The following is a 27,961-nucleotide window of genomic DNA, read 5'->3' as shown; positions in this document are numbered from 1 at the left end:
TGTTCCGGTTTGAAGGGTGAGTGAGCCAGTGTAACTACAGGCACAAGGGACATAACATTCCCGTGGTTGGTGGCACGTTGACGATGTAAGGAATAGTTAATATTTCTTACAGCGTCATTGTCTATGGGTGATGGTGACCACATACCATCAGGTGGCCCATATGCTCGTTCACCAACCTATACCTTAAAAAAACCTTCATTGCGGCCAATGATCATTCGAATGTAACCATAATTTAAAACTTAAGGAAACTCTATACGAATTTGAATGTTACGTACTTTTTTTAACTTTTAATTTAAACTTAAGCCCATCAATATTATGCCACAAAAAAACGGTTGACAAATTGGAGGAAAGGGTGACGATCTGTTTAATATTGACCATTTAATATATGTAAGAAATATGATTACAAGCATTAAATTAAAATTATCATAAAACATACATAAAAATATATAGTAATAATTATACAATTAAAATTAAATAATTATCAAGAAATATATTAATTAATTAATCGCATTGAATACAATCCCACTTGCTTTGTTAAAAGTCTTTGTTACGGGCTGTTATTCAGCGGAAGTGACGTCATCAACAGGTGCGCGGGTCCTGTGCCGCATGTTCGGTACAAGTTACGAGAGAAGGTTTAAGACGTTCCATATTCAAAAACGAAATATTTTTTAAACGCATTTTTATCTGTTTTTTTTTCTTTTACGTTTATGCCTCTTAACTGCTTCTAGTAATCAAATGGCATATCAGGCCAATGATTCTCAAGGATTTAAAACCTTTTTCAATTAAAGAAGTAATTAAAAAATGCTTATCCACTGATTTCATCTCGGAGAGTTTTGAAACGTCTGCGTTTTAATACCTTAATCCAAGTTAAGTCTTGAATAATCAAGGGTTCTTGATTGACGACCTCGTCGAGTAGTGTGTACACCGGTTTTCATGGGCACGCAAATCCGAGGTCTCGGATTCGATTCCCGGTTGAGTCGATGTAAAAAAGTCCAATAGTTTTCTATGTTGTCTTATTATATTAATTTTCCATAACACAAGTGCTTTAACTGCTTACGTTGGGATCAGAGTTATGTATGTGATGTTGTCCAATATATTTATTTTAAATTTATCTTTGGTCTATAGTATGAGTTGAGATGGTTCAGAGATTAGAACGCGTGCATCTTAACGAATGATTACTGGTTGAAACCCAGGCGAGTACAGCTGAATTTCCATGTGCCTGCAACACCAAAATTCACCAACCCGTATTGGAAAAGCGGGTTGGAATCATCTTCAAACCTCAAAGGGGGAGAAGATTATAGCCCAGCTGTGGGAAACTTACAAGCTATTTCTTAACCCAACTTTACTATAATATCCTTGGGTCTGCACCTGTTATAAGCCAACCACTGGTATCATCCGGTTAAGGTCAATTTACATACACACACATAAACAAATGTTCGTCACGCATGCGCACTTGACAGGTGTTTTTTAACGCGGTAAAAAAGGGCCATAGGCTTCGAAAAACAAAGGGCTGTCAATAAGAGGATATGCGCAGGTTTAAAATGTCGCATGGTACAATTCATAAGAGAAAACATACTTATAATTGATTATTACATACAATTAATCTTCTCGTAATTGTAATCATCATATATTAATATTATAAATGTGAAAGTAAGTCTGTCAGCCTGTTTGTTCGTCGCTCTTTCACGACCAAACCGCTGGACCGAATTTGATGAAATTTGGTATGAAGCGAACTTGAAATCCAAGAAAGGACATTAACTAATGTTTACCTAAAACATGACAATCAACCACGCAAAGCCGCAAGCGACTATTAGTAGTATATCATTACATAGTATAAAACAAAGTCGCTTTCTCTGTCCCTTTGTACGCTTAAATCTTTAAAACTACGCAACGGATTTTGATGCAGTTTTATTTCGTAGATAGAGTGATTCGAGAGGAAAGTTTTTGTATGTAATACATGGACAATACAGTAAAGAATCACTGATAATTTTAGAAGTTTGTAATGTGAAGTCGTAAATAAACGAATTCTGTAGTATATTTAGTATCAGTATTGCACCTGTGCGAATCCGGGCGGGTCGCTAGTGTATTGATATATGATTAATCGCTATACGCCGAGCCTTGCAACCATTAAATAAGGACTTACGGTCGTCGTGACCGACAGACCGTGCATCCGTTTAATGTACGGACCACCTTTTGTTTGTATACATACTTATTTATGTATATTTAATATTTGTTTACATTAAAGCCAAATATACTTCTTATTACTTGACACTTGTTGATTTTTAGGCAGGATATATACAATTGTACTGTTTCGACATAACTCTGTAATTAAATTGATGATAAAGAGTAACTACTGAGTTTCTTGCTTGATTTACCTGAGTTCGTGGTAGCCTTTTAATTCGATAATTCTACAAGGTCCAATGCGCTTATAAAAGCCTACTTAAATAAAGAAAATTATGATTTCGATATAATTGTATATTACTGTATAGCAGAAAAGCCATATTTTTGCCCAATAAGTTGAATGAATATAAGTGTTGTATTACTTTCCCAGGTGAGATGGTCCAGTGGTTAGAACGCGTGCATATAAACCGATGATTACGGGTTCAAACCCACTGAATATTCATGTGCTTAATTTGTGTCTATAATTCAACTCGTAATCATCATCATCGGAAGTGAAAGAAAATGTACTTTACTATGTCCTTTACGGGACTAAACTATCTCCATAGGATATTTCATCTAAATCGGTTCAGCGCTTTAAGCGGGAAAAGATAGCAGGTTACTTTTAAATTTACAATAATAGTTCTTAAAGTAAAGACGAAACATACTGAAACTTATATTGTGGGAGTTTGTAAATAAGACAATGAATGCTTTTGTTCAATAGAAGGTTTCCCTCCAAGCTTTTAATAAATTACTATCTTTAAACTCTAATTGAACCAAGATTATAATTACGCAGATGATGAAAATACGTATGATAGTCCAATTAATGTTCTTGAGTTAATAATTAATTGGTGTACTAATTAATATAACGCTACGAGCTGTGATGGTTGTATATAAAGGTGGAAGTAATGTTAAGCACATATGTTACCGAACTGCTAAATTTATAAGAGAAAGTATGTCCTTCAGTTACAATAGTAGGTTATTTAAATGATGCTCTGACATATTTAGTCTATGATGTTCACTGTCGATTTGCGTAAAAATGGCATTTTGAACGTCGGCGAAACTGAATATCGAAATTTTTGGTAATAAAATAAAAGTGGACACTATTGCACGAACCTATTTATTGTAGGTAGGTATTGTAGTTTTGTATTATTAATAAAAATAAATTAATCATAGACAGTACTGCCCAATATAGAGGTATTCGTAAATCGCATGAAATACGTAAAAATAAGGTTTGTTTATCTTATTTCCTACTTGAGGATAACTTATATATAATATACTTATAAGAAACATAGTCACTGTGACGTTACAACTTATATCACGCTCAGGAGTCAGGATACACTTGTGGCGTGCGCGTCGGAGCATGTCTGGATCACGTGCGTGACGCCTTACTCCACTCCTATTGTTTACTAATCGCGATATTGTAACTCAGGAACAGAGTTATGAATCATTCTATAATGTTAACCATTTTGTTGTGACTCAATGGTAAATTATTTAATATGGGTAATGTAACTCGGTTGATAAGGACCATGGGAACTGCTAAAACTGAGCTTCTTCTCAAAGGCAGTCACAGATAAAATTTAGGGGGGGGGGCTCATATTTTTAAATGAGGAACGTCAAATGGAACTTTTATGGGATGGTTGATTATACTTCAAGCATCTATGGGTATCTCTGTACCAAGTTTTTTTTAAAATAGATATAATATTATTAAGTTTTTTGGGTGGGTCATGATTATGCCACCCCCTCTCGAACAGCATGCCTCCTCCTATTTTGTAAACAGTTGAAACTGCTTACTTTCAGCCCTTAAGATGATAGATAGTCCGACGATAAACAAAAGGAAGTTTACCAAAAGTAAACAGTCTTATCTCTTGATAAGTAGAGATGGCCCAGTGGTTAGAACGCGTGCATCTTAACCGATGATTGCGGGTTCAAACCCAGACAAGCACCGCCGTTTCATGTGCTTAATTTGTCTTTATAATTCATCTCGTACTCAGCGGTGAAGGATAACATCGTGAGGAAACCTGCATGTGACAAATTTCATAGAAATTCTGCCACATGTGTTTTCCACCAACCCGCATTGGAACAGCGTGGTGGAATATGTTCCAAACCTTCTCCTCTAAGGGAGAGGAGGCCTTTAGCCCAGCAGTGGGAATTTACAGGCTGTTGTTGTGTTGTTGTATTTTAAGCTATAGTTAACATTTCTTACAGAACCACTATCTTTGAGCGATGATTGCCACTTCTAGGTTCATTGAACCCATCTCGACCCTGCATCACAAAAGAATGCGTGATAAAACATACCTCTAAGTATACCGTTTAATTAAAACTCGCTAGGAAATCGCGCAGAGCCGCATATAACTTAATATATAAAATCTTGGAAAGTGTATCTCGTCAGTCGTCACGGACGCTAGACGCTTCCGTAATACCTCGAATGATATCTCTATTTATATCTATTGTACAGACGTACGCATAAATAGATATAACAAATTAAAAAAAAAATAGCGAGCCAAAGGTTTAAACGTATACAGCCGTATCCAAATCACAAACAAAAGATTAATCTAAATCTAAAGAAGAAAAATCAAGTAAAATCTCAGTAATTATTCTTTTTTACAGAACTAATTAAAGCAGACTGAATCGTGATTACAAATTTCTATCGATAATATACAGCACTAGCACGAACGCCACAGACTATTCAAGCTATCGACCAGTAACAACAAATTGTCACTTTATCGTTATCGAATAGTAGTAATCGTTACATTTCAGTCCTGTCAAGGAGTGTTACTCGGGTTTTCATGGGTACGCTGCTCCGAGGTTCAATTCCCGGCCGAGTCGATGTAGAAAAAGTTCATTAGTTTTCTATGTTGTCTTGGGTCTGGATGTTTGTTGTACCGTCATTACTTATGATTTTTCATAACACAAGTTCTTTAGCTACTTTCATTGGGATCAGAGTAATGTATGTGATGTTGTCCAATATTTATTCTAACACAAGCAGGTTCCGTCAAAGTTTCCAACTTTCATAAACAACATCAATTAGTAGAATTGACCCTCTGTTACGATATTTTTTTTCAAATTATTGTATCTATATTTGATTTAAATTAAATCGGGAAGGTATCATAACAAAAAAAAAAACATTGTGTTACATATAATACTTAACTTAACCTATAACAGTTTAAAAACCAAAACTTATTAAGTTACTAGAGACTAGTACTTGTGTTAGGATGGCCAGCTCTTTATAAAGAAAAAAGTAAACATGCATAATCTAAATTTTAATAATAACTGTAAGTAGGTAGAAACACCCATCTTATATAATATGTAGTATGAAATAATCCAACGCGAAGCAGCGAAGTAATTGTTTATAATCGTCGGAAAATACAAAAACCTCATTTACAATTATAAATTGTAAACATAGATAAAAAAATAACACATAGTAATTACACTTACATTAATCAATTAAATTACTTGACCGTAACTGGAAGCTTTAGTATGAGATAGCATATCCGTTTCCGTCGAATTTCTACCAGTTTCCGGTCACTTTTTACCCCTAGTGGCGCCGCCTGGTGGTCGTGTGGCAGGTATAGTTTACGTTTATTTCTGCCACGCCATATTTTATCATTGGCGTTTCGTATTCCGTCGAAGCAACAAACTCGCAGTATCTAAATTATTGCGAAATTAATCTTTTTCTTTTTATTAAAACGTACAGTTTAAATAAAATTTAAATAATAAATTTTTGAAACATTCAGTCGTGAAGTCAGAAATAACGAATTCATCACCTTGTGATAATAAGGAGGGTAAGCATAAAATAAACTGTAAGTGCAAATTGTTTTGTTCTACCAGTTATCCGTGCTTGTTTTTCAGTTTTATAGTGTTGAATAAAGTGCTTGTGTCTAACATAATCTGATTTCAGATATGGATAACCACGAAAATTTATTAAATTCTGAGCCGATACCTGGCTCTAGTGGAGTGTCTCGCAAGCGCAATCGGAGCTGTTCTAGTAGCGACAGCACAAGTAGTAGTTCAAGCAATTCGTCATCTTCTAACAATAAACGAAAGCGTTCACGCCGACAGCGTCACAAGAAAAGTAAACGACAACATTCGGAGCAGATGGAAAAACTTCTCAAGGAAGTGGGTGAGCTTCGTGAACATATTTTTTCATCAAATAACGTTGAGGCAAATTGTAATGACATGGACCATGTTTCAATTTGTTCTGGAATAAGTGGAAATCTTTTTGAGCACCGAGATATAAGCAATGCAAGATGTATTAATAATGAATGTCAAAATTCGAATCAAAACTTTACGTTCGATATCGAGACAAAGTTAAAAGAACCGCCTGTTCCCAGAACAACAGAAAATTTTTTGAAAATGTTAAGCGATGTGCAGCATTTAGGTTCTCCATCTTGGTCTGAAATAAGATACGCAGAAACACAAAAAATGTACAATCATACTCCCGGTTTCGTTGATTTAGAGACGAATGAGGAGGTTAAAATATACGACTCCCTTCGTTATTTAGCATTAGCTGACAGATCCTATGCAGCTATTACCTATTCTATATTAAAACAAAAGGAATGTTTGCAAGAAAGTATTCGTAATCTTCTTTTGTGGGCTAAAAATACCGAAGTTAATTTTGATAATTTGAATATTAAAGTTGATGAACTATTCCAAAAAGGTGATTTAAATAAAGTTTCATCTGATCTTTTGCAATTAGTTTGTGGTCATAGGGCCGAAACTATTCAAATGCGCCGCGAATCCATAACAAGCCAAGCTAAAGATCCATTGCTCAAAGCATCGCTTAATAGAATTCCACCTTCTAATAAGTACATTTTTGATTCTGAACCTTTTACAAATGCATTAGAAAAGGCTGGGGGTGTTCGTAAAGCCTTTTGGCCTGTAAAAATAGATGGATCTTCTCAAATGAAATCCAATCGATCAAGTCGCCGCCCCTCGCGGGGGCTAAACATGCGACATGCAGTTCCATCGCGTGGAACGCAACAATTTCATGAGTCAGTCTTTACTACTCGTGACACACACAATGATTCGCAAATTCATTGTAATAATGCACTCTCGCGGGGTGCCAGATATAATATTCCTGTAAGTGGTCAAAATTCTAACGAATTCACCACTGTCTCGAACCAACCAAGAGAGTTATTTCCCAGCCGAGGCTCGCGGCCCGATCGTGGATATAATAGAGGACGTACAATTACACGAGGTTCAAGGGGACAAAAACGGTACAAACAATGACTCGGGTCCCTTTCGAGCAGGTCAGTTGAGGTATTTTCTTCCACAGTGGAAGGAAATGGGTGCGACAAAAATAATTTTAAAACTAATTCAAGGCTATCGAATCCCCTTTGTTCAAAAACCACCACTCTTGTTTCCGAATTTAAAAGATATCCATTTCCAGACCCAAGTAACAAAAGAAATGTCCACAATTATTTGCAAAATGAAAGAGCAGGGTATACTCAAAGTAGTTCAAATTTCGCCAAGTTTTGTCTCCCCCCTATTTTTAGTTCCGAAACCCGACGGATCTGCTCGACCAATTGTCAATCTAAAACGATTAAACGACTATGTAGTCACCGAGCCATTTCAATTGATAAATATGTACCGAATACCCGACTTCTTGCAACCTCGAGACTGGATGTGCAAAGTGGATCTATCCCAAGCATATTTCCATGTCAATGTGGCCAGGTCACACAGACGCTATCTACGTCTAGTGTACGACCACGAACTCTTGGAAATGACATGCCTGCCATTCGGATTGAGCACAGCACCCAAAACTTTCTCAATACTCACGAATTGGGTGGCCCAGATACTCCGACAAAGATACAGTATGAGAATATTAGTGTACCTAGACGATTTTATAATCGTACATCAAAATGTTCACATACTTTGCAATCATGTGCAACAAACAGTAGCAATATTACAAAAACTGGGTAGGCAGGTAAACTTTCAGAAATCGATTCTTCATCCCGTAAAAAGTCTGGTCTACTTGGGTATCCTGTGGGATCCATGGATAAATCTAAAATCCCTTCCAAGGGACAAGATTGCCACAATAGTCAAAACGGCAAAATCAGCCATCAAAAATATGACGATAAAATTAAAAGATCTTCAAAGAATAGTAGGACTACTAAATTTTGCCAGTTTTGTAGTACCACGAGGTCGACTAAATTATCGTCAACTGCTAAGGTCCATACATTCAATACAAAATCTTCCAATCAAAAGATATCCGCTCACTCAAAATGCCTTAAGCGAACTGACTTGGTGGACTCAAAATTGTCATTTATCCACGGCTATCCATTACCCGCCTCCGACAAACTTCTTGACAACGGACGCGTCAGACCAGGGATGGGGCGCACAACTCAACAATATGACTGTCTCGGGCACTTGGTCAAACGAGGAACAGACAATGCATTGCAACTCAAAAGAGATGCTAGCCATACTCTACTCAATCCAAAGCCAGATTCAATTATTAAAACACAGTTCTGTACTCATTCAAAGCGACAACAGAACAACTGTTTGTTATCTACGGAACGAAGGAGGGACAAAATCACTACAGCTAACAGAAATCACACATCAAATTTTGAGTCTTTTAGATCAGAACCAGATACATTTCAGCATTCATTACATACCAGGGAAATACAACAATCATGCCGATCACCTTTCACGCCATCGACGCCCACCAGAATGGCACCTGTTACCAGCCTCAGTGGAGTTCATATTTGCAAAATGGGGAACCCCTGTTGTAGATCTGTTTGCCTCTGCAAAAGCTCACATAGTCCACAACTATGTGTCTCGAGATCTGACAGACAAACAAGCCCTATTTCACGACGCATTCAGTTCGCCGTGGAATTACCCACTCGCGTGGGTGTTTCCGCCACCATTTCTGATCCCGAAAGTTCTAATGCACTTAAACCAGTCGACAGGAATATTTCTAATTGTAGTTCCTCGATGGGAGAAAGTATTTTGGCGTCCAGACCTCAAGGCGAGAGCATTAACAACACCAATAATACTGAGGAACCTACAGGAAAATCTAGTCGACACATCGACGGGACTTCCACCTCCCCAAGTCGAGAACATCATCCTGGAGGTCTGGAAATGTGGGGGTGGTCCGAGGCGGTAAGTACATGGAATTCAGAACAATTATTATTACTTAAAAATTATTGGCGAAAGTCTACGCAAAAGACGTACGAAGTAGCTTGGAATCGTTGGTGTTCATGGTCTGTTGCTAAGAACATCGATATGCAAAACCCTACAGGTGCGCAATTAGCTCAATTCTTATCAGATCTGTATTTGATTCATAACTTATCTTACAATACAATTCTTTTACACAAATCAGTTGTATCAACTCTATGTAATACAGAATCATCAAGTAGTTTAAGTTCACATGTATTAGTTAAACATATTTTAAAATCAATTTCTTTAAAAAATCCAGTGCCATCCAAGCCACCTGTATGGGATGTCAGTAAACTCACTTCATATTTAACTAACTATAGAATCGACTGTAACAATCTTTTTCAAACGTCCCGCCATACTGCTATTTTGTTGTTACTTTGTTCCGGTAGACGCATACACGACCTAACTTTACTGCGAATAGATCAAAAACATTATATAAAATCCGATCAAAGTATAATATTTTGGCCTCAGTTTGGTTCAAAAACCGATAATAGTAAATACAGACAGTCGGGATGGAAATTACTTTTAAACTCTGATAATAATAACCTCAATCCAATTTTTTGGGTGGAAAGAACAATAGACTTATTGAGTGAAAAACGCAATAATGCAAAATCATTTAATCTCTTTGTTACAGTTAGAGGTAAAGCAAAACCTGCTTCACGCACAGTAATTGCAGGTTGGATTAAATCCTTATTTAAAGAAGCCGACATAACTGCCACGCCTGGAAGTGTTCGTTCTGCGGTCGCTTCAAAAAGTTGGTTGGAAAATCATCCTATAGAGCAAATTCTAGCCCGTGGAAATTGGAGGTCAGATAAAACATTCCAGAAATTCTATAAACGTGAAGTTATTGTTAATAATACCCCTAATAATGTAAGTGAATTATTTGAACCAATTGTTGATTAAGTGATAATTTACCTTTATAAATTATTTTACTTATTTAATTGATATTATTTTCCTTTTAAATAAATTAAGTATCACAATAATTTTGTTTTTATTTATTGTCACATTGGCGTTATATACTTTAAAATAAATTATATGTTAATTAATAGTGGCACCACCAGGCGATAACAAACAAATCTCATACTAAAGCTTCCAGTTACGGTCAAGTAATTTAATAGCAGCGTTTTACCTGAAATAAAACTCATATTAAAATACTTACCTACACTGGAAGCTTTAAGTGTATCTCTGCCTGGTTATAATTAGCCAATGATAAAATATGGCGTGGCAGAAATAAACGTAAACTATACCTGCCACACGACCACCAGGCGGCGCCACTAGGGGTAAAAAGTGACCGGAAACTGGTAGAAATTCGACGGAAACGGATATGCTATCTCATACTAAAGCTTCCAGTGTAGGTAAGTATTTTAATATGCGTTTTATTTCAGGTAAAACGCTGCTATTATTTATCTGTCTTATTGTTTTAACTTATATGTTATCTAAATAATAATTCTAAAACATACTTAATGCGTACGCCTAGTGGTAAGCCTTTGCCCACAAATGTTAGTTTAGTTATGTATTATTATGTATTGTATTAGTTAATAACTGTTGACTTCTAAGCAGGATACATTAATTTAAATAATTGTATTTAATTAACATGACGTTGTATTTTTTAAATGTTAAAAAAGAGTAACTACTGAGTTTCTTGCCGGTTCTTCTCGGTAGAATCTACTTTCCGAACCGGTGGTAGCTTCACTTAATTGTATAATGACGATTCAAAAGTGCTTATAAAAGCCTAGTTGAATAAAGTTTATTTTGATTTTGATTTCTTTTTGTATTTGTTTTTTTTTTTAATAATGTTCAACTTCAAACAGCCATAATTAAAAAAAAAAGATAAACAATATAACATCTAATATGTCCGCGTCTGTACTTCTCAGTCCCGCTAATAAAACCGTACCTCATTAACTCAATTCGAATGCGAGCAAAAAAAAAACAGCAAAACGTGACGTCATCCTGAATCTAGATTTATACTTGACCTAGATAAGGAAGCGAATACAAAATGGCACCCGAGAATCGATTGTCGTGTTTAAAGAAAATATAAAATGTCTTCGGAGAATATTCTGGAAACTCTGGAGTCTTCAGACTTATTTTTAATGATCTTTTTGCAATGCTATTATAATTCGCAAATGTACGATCCACGCGCTACCTATATTTTGATGGTTTTTTTATAGCCTGATGGTAAGTGATGTATTGTTTAATTAACATGGTTGTATTTTTTGGTTGAAAAAGAGTAACTACTGAGTTTCTTGCCGGTTCTTTTCGATAGAATCTGCTATCCGAAACGGTGGTAGCTTCACTTAATTGTAAAATTCAAAAGTGCTTGTAAAAGCCTACTTGAATAAAGTTTATTTTAATTTGATTTGATTTGATAAACACCTTAGGCACTAACGCTTTTACGTCCCTTATACCTGCCTATAATTACACTGGCCCACTCAGTACACAATTAGATGGTTGAATTAATAGCACAAAACCCTACCACCAAGTTAACATAGTATAATGCGAATGGTTCCAGACCCTACCACCAAGTTAACATAGTATAATGCGAATGGTTCCAGGATATTCTAAAATTAAAAAAAGTATCCTACACCAATTCCTTCAGGTCTGCGTATTCTTTTTTTTTTTTCATCTTTTTTTTTTTCTTAAACCGCTGGTCTGAATGTTGACTTTTTTATTTTGGCAAGCAAATTAATGAGGCTTCAATATTGAGCACAACGGGCGACCACTGAATTTTGGAGTGCTTATATTGTGTTAATAATTCATCTCGTACTCGACCGGTGTGAGGAAAACATCCAGTGAAACTTGTATGTGTCTGTAAGCAATTACCCTCATGTGTATTTTGGAGCAGAATGCTGAAATAAGCTCTTTGCCCGGCTTGACTGAATCAATATGACATACTCCGGCTTTATTGTAACAACAGATTAAAATAACATAAATCTGTAAAGCATGACGTTAACCAGATATTTGAATTAAAAAAAAAACATAATGTCAAGATGACGACAGCTCACAAAAAGGCGCGAAATGATACTTGACATTTCGTTTTTTTTTTTTTTGTAAAGATGATTTAACGTTTGTTCCAAACATCACACAGATACGATAAATATAAGTTTAACGAGCTGTGCCTGCGTCTTCGTCCGCGTGGAAAGCAGAGAGTAACCCTAGCCTCCCATGTTAACGGTGTTATGTCATTTCATTCTATATAAATAATTATATGATATTGTGATTACATATTACGAATGTAACAGAAACAATTGAATTTACTTTTTTAATACTGGCATATAAGACTATTACTTATTTAAAAAATGATTGAATTGCCATTAGAAAACATTTGAATTATTGCGGGGCATTGTAAAGAAATATACAGTGATTGGAGCAACATTGTATAACGTCATTTTATTTTGCCATCCCGAACTACTGAAAATGCACATAGATATTTACGAGATTAGAAATACCATTATTATTGACTCAAATCTTAATATTACTGATAAATATAGATTCAGGGTACTCTCAGATAAAATGGCTTTCTAATGTCAAATAAATGATTAGAATCGCTGCAGTAGTTCCAGAGTTTACAGATTAAATACAAAGAAATCTTTCGTCTTTATAATATACAGTTAGAAATTAGTCATACCTTTGCTCCTCACAGTTTTGAGGTCGCAGTTACGAATCGGAATATTTATTTAAAAAAATTGTATTGAATTGTATTAACCTCCTTGCTTTAAATATTAGTAATAAAATGATCAATTGTAATTTACGATACATCACCTTGAAAAACGTTAATTTTCAGTTGTTCAGTAAACTGTTGAAACTAAAATGGCGAAATCTGCGATGTCTATTTAGCATCATTTCAATTTGCATTTATTAACAAACAATCTATACCCAAATATATCGCGTTTTATTCCTAGCCGTCTATGTAATTCTTTTGAATAATATAATAAACTAGAATAGACTGACTAAATTTACACCATTTAAATATAAAAATGTTAAAAAAAAAACATTAAAAAAAGAAAAATAAATCAGAGCATAAATAAGAACTAAAAATATTCCATTTTTAAAATTATAAATATTATTCAGCCTAAACCGAACACAATTTAAAATGGCGAACAACTAATTCCAAATTCGAATAACAAAGCCGAACGCAACATACACTCCTATATAAATGGAATTTGATTAATTTCAACCTTATTCCCATAGTTATAGAACTCGTTTTAGTCTGTCCGCGGTAGGTGACGTCAGATTAACTTCTGCCACTCCCTTCACCTGTTGTACGGCTTAATTAAATAAATTTATGGTTAAACAACAGTTTTTGTTCCATAATATTTTTAATAGCTTAATAAATAGAAAGTGAGTTTTGTATTAATACCATTCTCGTAGTTGAACTTGAAGTTTGCCGCCTAAAGTCGCTTCGAGACAAATAACGATAATTGTCTTCTTTGAATCTGCTTTATCCGCACCAAATCGATATGTCTTTAGGTGTTAGTCCATTTTACTCCGTGGAGGGAACAATAAAATTATAATAAACGGCCTATGTTACTTCCCGAGACTTGAACTATCTCTATAGCAAATTTCATCCAAATAGGTTCAGTTGTTAGCGTGAAAACGTAGACAGCTACTTTCGCATTTATAATATTAGTATAAATTAAGTATATACACATAACACACACATGCACATACGCGTGAACGCACATTTGCACACATTAGATTCGAATCGCTGTACTCATATTATTACTTAATTAAAATAATAAAATAAACTTCAATAATCTTTATTTTCTTAATTTTGAATAAATTAAATAATTATGGATGTTTTAATTTTGCTGAAAACCCCTTAATCGAATTTTATGAAATTTGGTATGAAGCAAACATGAACTCCAACCAACATGACATACATGACAACCAACCCTTAAAACGCAAACGAAGCCGCGGGCGACCACTAGTTTATATAATTATTAAAAAAATGTATTAATATTCTTATCTCTAATTACTATTAGTTATGTTTCATTAATATTTTAATACACATCGTGCAATGTGATAGTGCATGGTGAGACTACCTCTATACTGAGTTTCTTTCACTTGTTCTTCTCAGGTCAGGGCTTCTCTTCCGAACCGGTGGTAGTGTTTAATTTGACCATCAATAAGTAAGTGTAATGCTTCTACATTGAATAAAGGAATTTGAGTTTGAGTTTGAGTTATGTATATAATAGAACATTTACCCTGTTGGTTGTCCTAATGACAACAAAATAAGACGAATTCCTCTTTTTTAAGCATAACGAGATTTAAAGAGAAAACAAAATTGGGTCGCCCCGATATTTTTAACGTCGCGTCCTTGACAGTTCGTGAAAGCCAGCTGCGAATCACAACACTTATTAATAGACTGTGAGATGAATCTGTTATATGTTACATACAATAAATGCTTTTAAATCCATTTACTTGGTGGTAGGGCTTTGTGCAAGCCCGTCTGGGTAGGTACCACCCACTCATCAGTTATTCTACCGCCAAATAGCAGTATTCAGTATTGTTGTGTTCCGGTTTGAAGGGTGTGTGAGCCAGTGTAACTACAGGCACAAGGGACATAACATCTTAGTTCCCAAGGTTGGTGGCACATTGACGATGTAAGAATAGTTAATATTTCTTACAGCGTCATTGTCTATGGTTGATGGTGACCACTTACCATCAGGTGGCCCATTTGCTCGTCCGCCAACCTATACCATAAAAAAAAATAACAGTAACCATTAAGGTCCTACTAAGAAATTGAAGTTACAGTTATCATATTAGGTATATTCATAACTAGCTTTGCCGCGACTACTTGCTTTCCAATAAGACTGAAATCTATAATTCAAAATATTGTTGTAGCCTAAGCTATCCTTATTACCTTAGCTATCTGCCAGTGGGAGTCTCGTCAAAATCGGCTTAGCCGATCCAAATATTAGTCGAAACAAATAGACAATGTTCCTCGTAGAAAAAAAGTTTGTATACTATGTAGTTTGTGATGCTGGCTGAAAATACTCCGAAGCATATTAAGAGTTGGTATAGTTTGGTCTCGGATTTTATCTTTCGAACTGTTTTCCAATTGAAATGTAACATTAAATTAAAGGATGAACCTTTGTCATTTCATCCTTGTATATCCTGGGTGGTTATCAGTGACCAAAATCAGTGAACGATCACTTCACTTCAGTTACATTCAATATATATTTATTATTTATTTATATAGTACATTAACCTTATACTTCAAATGTTGGAAGAGAGAAACTTCCAAGATACTTGTCGGTACTTCTCGGTAGAATCTTCATTCCGTCGGAATGCTTCCCAACTTGGCACATACAATTGCGTAGAATAACAATTCAAAGGTACTTGTAAAAGCCTACTAGGATATAGTACATTTTGATGTTGATATATAATTAAGGTATATAGCAAGTTTAAATTCGCACATTTCAAATCAATATACACTGGCTTAATTCCAAAGATCTTTTGTTATTTTGGCATTGGAATCACATCTATTTTTACCTCGTATATAACAATAGTATAAACTGCTTCTATTGATAGTTACATTAACATATTAGGTTGGGGAAAAAGTCTTTTCGCATATAGTATGTATGAACTTGTAATAAAATCTCTTTGGCTATACTATTTGTATCTGGCTGGTTTTGGTATCATTAAAAAGTTTTAATTTTAAAGAAGGCACTTCCAAATTCAAATTAGGAATTTGTGTGATTTTCATTTGTTTTTGTTGTTGTTAAAATGAGTGAATCTAAAGAAGAAATTCGATACATTTTAAAATTTTACTACAAAAAAGGTAAAAATGCAACTCAAGCCGCGAAAAAAATTTGTGATGTTTATGGACCTAATGCAGTATCTGTGAGAGTAGCGCAAGTTTGGTTTAATCGTTTTCAAGCCGGAAATTTTGATATCAAAGATGCATCTCGCTCTGGTTGCCCTGTTACGGATAAAATTGATGCCATTTTTGAAAAAGTGGAGCAAGATCGGCATATTAGTAGTTACGATGTAGCTGAAGAACTGGCAATTGACCACAAAACGGTTTTGACTCATTTGAATAAAGCTGGGTACACAAAAAAAGCTCGATATATGGGTGCCTCATGAACTCACTGAAAGAAACTTAATGAACCGTGTACTCATTTGTGATTCTTTATTACGACGTAATGAAACCGAACCTTTTTTGAAGAAGCTGATAACTGGTGATGAAAAGTGGATCACATACGACAAGAACGTGCGAAAAAGATCGTGGTCAAAGGCCGGTCAAGCTTCACAGACTGTGGCAAAACCCGGATTAACTCGCAACAAGGTAATGCCGTGTGTATGGTGGGATTGGAAGGGCATCATTCATTATGAGCTGTTACCGCCCGGCAGGACCATCGATTCAGAACTGTATTGCGAACAATTGATGAGATTGAAGCAAGAAATTGAGAGAAAGCGGCCAGAATTGATCAACAGAAGGGGTGTGGTTTTTCACCATGACAACGCTAGACCTCACACATCTTTAGCCACTCAACAAAGATTACGAGAGTTTGGCTGGGAGATATTAATGTATCCGCCGTATAGTCCTGACCTTGCACCTTCAGATTTTCATCTGTTTCGGTCTCTGCAGAATTCCTTAGGCAGTGTCAGGTTAACATCACGAGAGGACTGCCAAAACCACTTGTCGCAGTTTTTCGATCAGAAGCTCCAAAATTTTTACAGCAATGGGATCATGTCACTACCAACAAGATGGCAAAAAGTTATGGAACAAAATGGCACCTACATACTTTAGTCAAATGTAAATAAACTATAAAAAAAAACTTTTTGAATTTTCATATAAAATACGAAGAAACTTTTTCCCCAACCTATTATAAAATATACAACTAGATCAGGAAAAACCTCTCAGAGGAACGATAAACTCCTAATCTTCTCAAGATCAAAGAAGATTTCGCCTACCAGTAAAACGACTAGCCTAGTACTATTTATATCATACTAGCTCTGCCCGTGACTTCGTACGTGTTTGAATTTACCAAAAATGTTATTATTGTAGCCTAAGTCCTCTTTATTGCATCAACTTTCTGCCAGTAAAAGTGTCTTGAAAATCGGCCCAGCCGTCAGTTTGTGGTAATACATATAGCTGAATACCATTGAAATTAGACGCATGTAGGTTTCCTAACGATGTTTTCCTTTACCGCCGAGCACGAGATGACTGATAAGCACTAATCAGGCACATGAAAACAGTGGTGCTTGCCTAGTTTTAAAATCGAAATCTTCAGTCAAGCTACACGTGTTCTAACAATCTCTACTTTTAAATTTATTAATATTTTATTGCAAAAGCTGATGACGTCATCCCACATTAAGAGTGCTGTCTTGATCAAGCCAGTATTTTCTACTAACTATTTTACTTATGATAGAAGTTTGGTATATATAAATTCTTTATTGTTGTCTTTACCTGTTGACTTCCAAGCAGGATACATTAATTTAAATAATTGTATTTAATTAACATGACGTTGTATTTTTTAAATGTTAAAAAAGAGTAACTACTGAGTTTCTTGCCGGTTCTTCTCGCTAGAATCTACTTTCCGAACCGGTGGAAGCTTCACTTAATTGTAAAATGACGATTCAAAAGTGCTTATAAAAGCCTAGTTGAATAAAGTTTATTTTGATTTTGATTTTGATTTTTGAACGATTTTAAATAAATCTTAATAAGAATAAAATGTAGTCGTTTTAGTTTTAGACATAGTTATTATTATCATTAGCTACAGATGCTACACTTGTTCGTGTTCTGATACAGAGACACGGCATCCCCGACATCTGACATTGGCACTTGGCACGGAACTATTGGCAAACGTTGGAACATTGAGAACGCTGTATTGAATTAACCTTTAGATGCCTTGTCCTTTCAACCATCTGACGTTTAACTCTTTCAGAGACATAATGACTTATGTTAGTGTAGTTGCTGCTTGGAATATATCATATACAATTTAGTATTATATATATTATTATAACATAAATAGATGTATTTAATTTGTTTTTTTTTTTTTAAGTGCTGTAATATCGAATTGGGGCATAATCCTGTAATGATATGTATACAGTGTGGCATTAAATAAATAAATAAATAAATGTTCCAACAAACAGGAAAGAAAAAGGAGACATTTCCTCCAAATATGAGATGTAGGGACTTGCCGGTATCCAGAACACCTAACTAACTGGCAAACCCACAAAAAAAACATTGATACGCTCTCCGTCTCTTCAGCGGATGTCACTTCATCTCTTTCGCGTGCTACCGTGACGTCGATGACGTGCCATACATTCCATTAATTACAACAAACTTCTTAGTCATAAATATTTGGAATCCAACTATCTATGGAATTCGGTTCCTGAACGAATGTTTAAAATACATATTGCAGTGCATACGTGCCGGAGACAGCACGAACTCCAATCTCAGAATGATCTATGATAACAAACGGACCGAAGTGTCAACATTCTTTGACGTACCTTTATTTTAAGCTCGTGGCATTAACCTTTACGTAAAAATATACTTTTATTTATGGAATAAACTGAGAAAGAACAAATAGACAACTTTGTATCTTCAATACGGATTTGAAAATAAAGTAATGGCAAATGTCAGGAATCTTATTTTATGTAGGATTTTAGGCGGTAGAGATCAAAGGTATTTTTATGGCTTAGGTTAGTGATCACCACTGCTCATAGACGATGGCGTTGAAAGAAATATTAATTGATCCTGACATTGTCAATGCGCCACTAACCTTGGGAACTAAGAAGTTATGTCTCTTGTGTCAGTAGTTACACTGACTCACTCATCTTTCAAACCGCAACACTACAATACTGTGGACTATTGTTTAGCGGTGGAATATCTGATGAGCGAGTGGTACCCACTCAGACGGGCTTGCACACAGCTCAACCACCAAGGACCTACCAACTACGGAGTAACAAGCATATTATTTATTCAGTAAGATAGAAAATAAAGTCTTTAAAAAGAACAGATTCACCTTTACGCTTAATAATTATGATACAGACAGCTTCCAATATGATGTTAGCTTATATTACTAAGTAAGAAACCATTTCTTGGTTGAAAACTTCTAGCACTGAAAAGATTAGACATTTCCTGTTTTCGTAAAGTTCTGTTTCTTTGAAGCTAGATTAGAAGATTTGAAGAAGATTGACGATTTTTACTTGTCAATTTAGACTTACTACATGTTCCAAAAAACATATAAAAATTAAAGCTGTATTGATCATCACTATATACATAGTATAAAACAAAGTAGCTGTCTTTCTGTACCTATGTATGCAAAATACCTTAAAACTAAGTAACGGATTTTGATGTGTTCTTTTTTATTAGATATGATTAAGATGTTTATACACACATAAAATAGTTGGAAAACCATAAAAATTTTAGAAGTTGCTAATGTGATGTCGAAAAGAAACACATTTTTGCCGTCATTGATAACGATGGCTGATTCCTTCGAGATAGATCAAAATAATGTACTACAATATTATACATACATTTTAAAAAGATCTTTTAGCATTGCACCCGTGCAAAGCCGGTGCGCATGGCTGGATTAAATATAAAATTTACTATTAATAGCTTAATCACAAACTCATCAATGGAACCTCTACCCATAGATAGCCATTTACAACATAGACGCACTATTGACCACAAATTCTAAGATTCCAAATCACTGTCATTACACTTGGTCACTCAACCCTCAAACCGGAACACACCAATTTAAAGTATTACTGTTGACTTTAGAATATATAATAAATGTGTTCGAATTGTGTTCGAAATTTAAACATAATCATAATTTAAATATTTGAAGAAAACATTGTGACTATTTTTGTTCTTTTATTTCTATTTTCTTTTTTTTTTCAAATGACTAATTAGCAAAGGAATCGGTTTTAAATCCGATAATAAAATGGCACTAAACTTTTCTGTCTTTGCCTATTTATAAAATACAGTTATAAATATATCTTGTGGTGCAAATTTGTACCTAGGGAGTTTTTTGCTTAACTTGGTAACATTAAGTGTTGTAAATTGTGATACAAGTGCTTTAAGCCTACTGGAACAAATTATATTTTGTTTTGGTCATTTCTAACTATTGACAACACAATCCAGTTGTATGGCGCCATACAATTTCTTTCCCAACATTACCGGTTACTACACAATCTTTATCACGTTGCGGACAAATTTACATGCGGACCATGGTTGAATTGACAATAGATCTGATTTGCAATACATTTCGAACTCTATTTATATATACTTACGATTCAATTTTGTATGCAGTTCGAAATTACGAGTGCATAAATATTCAAAAACTGTAAGCTCATGCATTTAGTTCCCAGGTATAGAGAATTCTGGTTTCTTGGAACAGAATACACATATATATAATCTGTTCTTCCTTTTTTTCTTTTTTTTATTGCATTGATGTTTGAGCAAAGACTTAAAATTAGCATTCCTAAATTCAAATTTCGAAGCAGATATATTAAGTTGATTTTGACATTTTGAATTAAGAAAACGACTACCCCACATTTAGAAATACATATTTTTTAAAATTAAATTATTTGAAATAAACCTCGTTAGACACCCTTTTCAGAACGGTAACAGAATTAAAATGATATCAATGAAAACATTTTATTGATGATAAAAAAATATATTATTTTTATCAAATGCAGTAATTTCATTTTAGAATTAAACAAACGTAATCACATATGACAATTGATAACAGCAATAAATTAACAACTTTATAGTACGAAACAAAATAGATGTAGCATCGGAAAATGCAATGGAATGAAAATAAAACCGATTACTATATATATTAATATATTAGGTCATATGATATTACAAGTTATAACGTTTGTGCAAAGATCATACTCACATGAGAAATAAATATTGATAATTTGGGATAGCGTACTCAATTCGAATGTGATCGGTTTTACGGATTTTGCTGATGCGACATCTAAGTTGTGTCGTACTATACTTACGTGTAATTTAAAGAACAATTTTATATTAATCATTGTTGATTAATTTTTTCTAGTAACCCACACTTCAAAATTAGTGTAAGAACAAACCAATATACATAACAAATGATAATAGAGTAAAAACAAAACGATACAATTAACAAATGTTAATTTCAAATTAATATTCGTTTATTTTAAAAAAATATATTAGAACAATACAAGTTGAGTCATTAGAGATCATTGCCCTCGACTCCCGCGCACAATATGGCGGCATGGGGTAGGGTTACCATTTAATTGTTAAAAATTACTCAAGACACATTACGACGAATGTATTTATCGACTCATATTTTTTTTATACCCAGTTCATGTAACGGCGAATGAGGAAAATACAGTACATTTTTATAATAACAAGATAATATCAAGAAAACTTGTCTGAATAATTTAAACCTAGTCACATTACTTATTCTCATAAATTTACAATTTTAAATCACTTGTTAGCGGTCAGTTTAAACGCGATTAACTCAAAAACTACAACACGGTTTCTCATACGGTTTTCGGTAATGGTAATAGAGATTAACGTGGAAGGTTAAGTATTCATAATGGGTTTGTATAAACTGGCTAAAATATAAATAAATAAATATGGGACAACATCACATACATTACTCTGATCCCAATGTAAGCAGCTAAAGCACTTGTGTTTTGGAAAATCAGAAGAAACGATACCACAAACACCCAGACCCAAGACAACATAGAAAACTAATGAACTTTTTCTACATCGACTCGGCCTGGAATCGAACCCGGTACCTGTAGAAATATAACGATTGTCAAAAATATATAAATAAATTATAGCAATTGGGAGTTTTACTGACATGCTCAATTTACCGCTTAAACTAATAGTATCATCACTACATATTATAAAACAAAGTACCTCGGCCGCGTCTGTCTGTCTGTATGTTCGATCCAAAACTACTGAACGGATTTTCATGTGGTTTTCCCTAATAGGCAGAGTGATTCATGAGAAAGGTTTAGGTATATATTATATTATGGTTTTTGAGTAAATAAGTCAAAATAGGACGTTTGTTAAGAATGACAGAAAAATTTAAGAAACTAGGGAGTTTCTACCGGAAAGGCTGTCTAATCCCTTTGATATATAATAAAACAATGTATCAGGAGAATAATACTTTCTTATAGATCTACAGATCTACGTTACTTTAATAAAAAAAAGATAAACAAATTCAGATAGTAAGTATAAATAGATAAAGTGTTACGTTTAAAAAAGTATAAAAAAATCAACAAAGAATATACAAATAAAAGGTAAAAATATAAAAAAAATTACGTTCATCCGTGCGAATCCGGATCCGCTAGTTCATATATAACGAAATTATCAAAATAATTTTACTCGGCCAGCTTGTAACGAATATGTTATAAAAAAAAAAAAAAAAAAAAAACAAAATATTAAGACACGATCACCCTAACAAGGACAACTTCCGTCAGATATTATTGTTTATCCTATGATAAACACTACTCACAATTTATGGTCTGTTGTTACAAGAGGAAGATTTAATTAAAACACAGTATGTATTAATAAGTATGATTGATGACGGAAGTGTGTCACATGGCCTAGACACCGCCTACATTACAGCTAAATGCGCGCAATATTTATATTATTCTTTATTTGAATATTAATGCTTTTTTTTTTAAATCGTACCCATGACTTAGGAAAATATCAAACTGACATGATTTTTTGTCGTTTACTTAAGCCCTTCATGGAATTGATTAAAGTATTTCAAATAATTTAAACAAAATTATAAAACCAACACAGTTTTAATTATGATAATTTATATAATACAATATAATCAGCCAACTTGACGATATAAGCTGTAATATGACGTAACACAATATTTTTAAAATTATACTCATACATATGACTAATCACCACACAAAACGATACATATGGCAGAATGAAGTAATACATCTACTTTTCCTCAAGACGTATATTAAAAAAAATAAACGCCAAATTTAAGTAATTAGTACCTAGCTACTAAATAACGAGACCAAATAGAGCTAGCTATTAAAACAGCACCGTAGCACTTCACAGATACATAATTGTTTAATAACGTTGTGAGTCATAGATTCATATTGTTTTCTAAATCTAGACTTTGATTTCACGCTTCGAAAACAATAGCACTATCTATGCAATAAATGATTGTAATATAAAACGATTTCTACCTTTAAAAAAAAAGAACAAATCTTTAAAAAAAAGTAAAATAAGTACTTTTAATGTCAAATTTAAATCATGGAAAGTCAAAACAATAAATTCTTTATATAAATTCATAATACTAAGTTCGGTTAAAAAAACAACAAAATATAAAGTTAAAAATGGAACTCTTCAAAATTTTCATTGTTTTTAATTTCAGAACACAAATAATTAAAAAAAAAAACATTAAAATAGCGATAGAAAGTGTAACGGATCGGACACGACATGTAACGAGATTTGAAAGTTTATTTCTGCACAATCTTTCAGATCGATTTCCTTGTTAATATAAAATTACTGTTATCCGACGAAATAAAAACTTTTTATTATAAAACTAGGCACGATTAAAATAAAAAATATATTTACGAATCAGCGATCGCGGCAGACGGCTATTGTATCTTTTTTCGCGCGAAAGTTTGACAGGTGATTCACGTCGTGGAATTTGTACTTGATCTGAATTATGATGCCAAACAGGTCGTATAGTTATGATTTTAAAATTGAATCATTGTATTCATGATTTCAAATATATGTTATACCAATTACGCATTTAAATCAATTACTCTATAATATATAAGTTGCATAAGTAGTTATAAATATAACACCAGCTTAATTTTTTTTTTCACTTATATAATAATACCGGCAATGGCGCTCAATGAGTATTCGTCTCTGCTCATAAACATTAAAAAAAAAAAAATCTGACACTAATCACAGTGACATATCTAATGTCACTTGTCTTGTCAACTGACGTGGGTGACCCTATCCAAAGAGCCTGGCAAATTATAGTTGATTTCAAACATCTATTGTTATATCTTGGTGTTAAGATTGACTCTTATGCCGGAAAGGCAAACGGCATGAGGCTCTGTCAGACCGATGAGTCACGTTATGTCTGCATAGCGTTCATTCCCATTTTTGTATTTCAATGTTAAATGTTGGAAATTATATAAATAGTACTAGCGATTCGCCCCAGCTTCGCACGGGTACTTTATTTGTCTCGTTACATTATAACCAAATTACATAAAATCTTTATAAATTGTGATATTCTGATGTATATCCTGTGTTACTGTTAAATTTCATCCAAGTGTATTCAGTAGTTTTTTCCTAAAAGAGTAACAAACATACATACATCCATCCTCAAAAACTTTCGCATTTATAAAATTAGTAGAATAGCCCAGGCAACAAAGGTAAAATAAAAATAATAAATACGAAAGTTTTGAAATTTGGTTACAATGATCATTCTGGCTTATTAATGAACGGGTTAAAAGTCCTAAACAATTAAAGCTCCGGAATCGCCGCCATCTTGAAAAAAAGGTACACTTTCATGGTTTTTTTCTAAATAACTTCTCAATTATGATATTTATTGAAAAAATAGTTATTACAAAAGTTGGAGAGCATTAAATTTTCTTTAAAAAAAAGTTCAATAAGTTTTTTTGTAAAAGTTATATTTTCTATTTTTATTATTTACTATTCCAATGCGCGTTGGAACACACATGTGACAGTACGAACATGTTTGCTAATATCTAATTTAGACAAACATTAATCGTCGCTGTACATTATAAATCAATCCAAAAGACTTCCTTGCTAACTAGAATTAAATATGAGCGTTTACATCGAACGGTATCGTAGACGACATTAGTTATTGTAACGATATATCGTGAAGTGTAAACGTGCTTTACTAAAATTTAAATATTCCATACGATTTGCTAATAGCTATATTGTGCAGTACAGTTTATGACTAACAGATCTTTATCATAACGTTGTATAAAACAAAGTCGCTTACCGCAGTCTGTTCCTCTGTATGCTTAGATATTTAAAATTACACAACGGATTTTGAATAGATATATTGGCTCAAGAGGAAGGCTACAATATACTTAGTACAGAAACACTGAAAATTTTAGAGGTTTATTGAAGTGATTTCTATTATCAAATTAAGTACCTTAAATTCATTGTGAATTTAATATAGATCAATATTTTGGCGCATGTTATTTTAATGAATATTTTCGAAGGTATTATAGATTTAAAACGTAGGGACATAACGAGTTATATTGTCTAACGACTAAAAAACTATGAACGTTGTAAACAGTATATTCAGTATCAGCATTGCACGCGTGCGAAGCCGGGGCGGATCACTAGTTTAATATTTGTTTTTTATAATAACTACTTATTATAACCTCAATTTCAAGTCTAAAGGTTCAATACAAAGAGTTTTTTTTTGCAAATGCTTGATAAATATCACACATTGATCAAAGTTTCGGTCAGTGATATCATGTTTACTTTTTTCATCTTTTGGTTGGAATGTACTTACTGTAAAAGATTTATGACTCATTGTCAATAAATTGGTTTTAAGCAATTTATTAAACGAAAACACAGATAGCCGTCATGGTGGAATGTATAGGAAAAAATGTGTTCAAACATATTTATATATTAAGATTTAAAATATTCAAACATCAAGTAAATAAAATACCAGATTGTCAATTAAAGCTAATCTTTATCATTACGTAGTATAAAACAAAGTCGCTTACCGCTGTCTGTCCCTATGTATCGTCAGATCTTTAACGTTACACAACAGATTCGAGAGGAAGGTTTTTGTATATAATAGATGAACATATAGTAAAGAAACACTGATAATTTTAGAATTTTCTAATGTGATGTCGCAAATAAAGAAAATCTGCAGTAAATTTAGTATCTATAGTAAAGGAACTGTACCCATTTGAATCATTATTTATTCCAAGGTCGAATTTAAGTATAACGATTTTATACGCAACGTTTAGTAAAACGTGAAATGAATAAAACTTAATAGGTGCTGTATATGTGGCACGGTCTAGCTCTTGCAACTTAACTGTAAGTTAGTTCCACACAACCGATTTTGCTGCCATGTCACGCCGTTATTTTAGCGCTGATGGCACACAGTCATTAACAACTACACTTTTTAATGATTTATTTTAAGTTACATTTTAAATTAACCTGTTTAATTTTGTAGTAACTTGAAAGTGGACGAATTTTTCTATATCAGCAAAAATGTATATTACAAAATTATATATGGTCACTTTTGTATATATATGACATAGTATACAACAAAGTCTAACAAACTACTCTGTCCCTTTATGTTTAGATTTTCAATTACGCAACGGATTTTGATGCGGTTTTTTTAATAGATAGAGTCACTCGAGAGGAAGATTTTTGTATATAATACATGGACATTATAGTAAAGAAACATTAAAAAATCTGTAGTATATTTAGTATGAGTATTGCACCCGTGCGAAGCCGGGGGAATCGCTAGTATATGATAAGCTGATAATCCAGGATCCATACACGATGACAATGCCCTTAGGAAGAATCTAGTATGAACAATTATACATTTTAGTAATGAAACAAAAACATCACGCAGATTTAGATGCAGATAAACTTGATGCATTTTGTAATATAAATATATTATAATCGATGTGATAACATTCATTGATAAGATAACGCCATTGTTTCGCACACGGAAGTGTCAAGGTCGAAGTCTTTGAATTAGCGATTACAATTCACCCCTTTATTGACTGACGTCACGCACACGTCACATATAGTTCTTATACTTAGAATTAAAATTACTTGGAATTAAGTTCTTATACGTAAGGTATTAGTTTTATTTTCGGTTCGAAGTTCTATTATGAAACTTACTGTAGAGAAAACTGGTAAAAATCATCAAGATAGGATGAAATGTTACACCCCACCAGGGAAAATTTCCTTCTCGTTCTTATTCTAGTCAGACAGAATAATTATTAATAATTTGTCATTGTTGTTTATTTATTCTTAAACGTTGTTAATTCACTTTAAAATGTCTGTTAGTAAATAATATATAACAAAACCCAGGCAATTACCACTGAATAGCCATATGCTTATTTTGTGTTTACAACTCATCCCGTGCTCGGCGGTCAAGGAAAACATCGTGAGGAAAACTGCATGTGTCTTACTTCATAGAAATTTTGCCACATGTGTTTTCCACCAAGCCGCATTGGAAGAGCGTGATGGATATATGTTCTAAACCTTATCCGCAAAAGGAGAAGAGACCTTAGCCCAGTAGTGAAAAATTTAGAGGCTGTTGTTGTATATAGCAAAAGCGACTTCGTTCCAACTGGGTGTCCCAATACCTCTAATTAGTTATTGTTCACTAACTCCAGCCATGGATTCACACCAAATGTGGAGGGGGTAATATCATGATGTTTGATTGAATATTTAAGATACGAGAGCATAATAAACAAACGTACATTCGCATTATAATAAGAGGATTATAATGAGTTATCGTACATTGAGATTAGATAACCTATCGAGAATAGCTCGACACATTTGGGCGCCATTTATTCAGCTTTTCATATCTTCCTTCTTCATTACGTATTGTGATTAGCAATAATTACGCATTAGACTGTGTTTGTTTATTTGCCACAACGATTGTATTTAGATATATTT

The 27,961-nt window shown here is 33.7% G+C and overlaps 2 protein-coding genes across 5 annotated transcripts in view; one reads left to right on the top strand and one right to left on the bottom strand.

The window, feature by feature from the left end:
• The window catches only part of LOC124540869, a 79,608-nt gene that overhangs the window by 20,286 nt on the left and 31,361 nt on the right, over positions 1-27,961 (bottom strand). The gene's annotated exons all lie outside the window — the stretch shown is intronic.
• Positions 5,612-10,291, top strand: LOC124540870 (pre-mRNA-splicing factor CWC22 homolog). 2 transcript variants are annotated; one of them, XM_047118658.1, is made up of 3 exons: positions 5,612-6,280; positions 9,087-9,261; positions 9,953-10,291. In XM_047118658.1, the coding sequence occupies exons 1-3, from the start codon at positions 6,061-6,063 to the stop codon at positions 9,954-9,956; spliced, it is 399 nt and encodes a 132-aa protein (XP_046974614.1). In that variant the 5' UTR covers positions 5,612-6,060; the 3' UTR covers positions 9,957-10,291. The 2 variants fall into 2 exon arrangements, with proteins under 2 accessions (XP_046974614.1, XP_046974613.1); XM_047118657.1 differs by lacking the exon at positions 5,612-6,280 and having other exon boundaries at positions 6,886-9,261.

Source organism: Vanessa cardui, chromosome 26 (genome assembly GCF_905220365.1).
Source record: "Vanessa cardui chromosome 26, ilVanCard2.1, whole genome shotgun sequence".
NCBI classification, from domain to species: Eukaryota; Metazoa; Arthropoda; class Insecta; order Lepidoptera; family Nymphalidae; genus Vanessa; species Vanessa cardui.
This window is presented reverse-complemented; position numbering and strand designations above follow the sequence as displayed.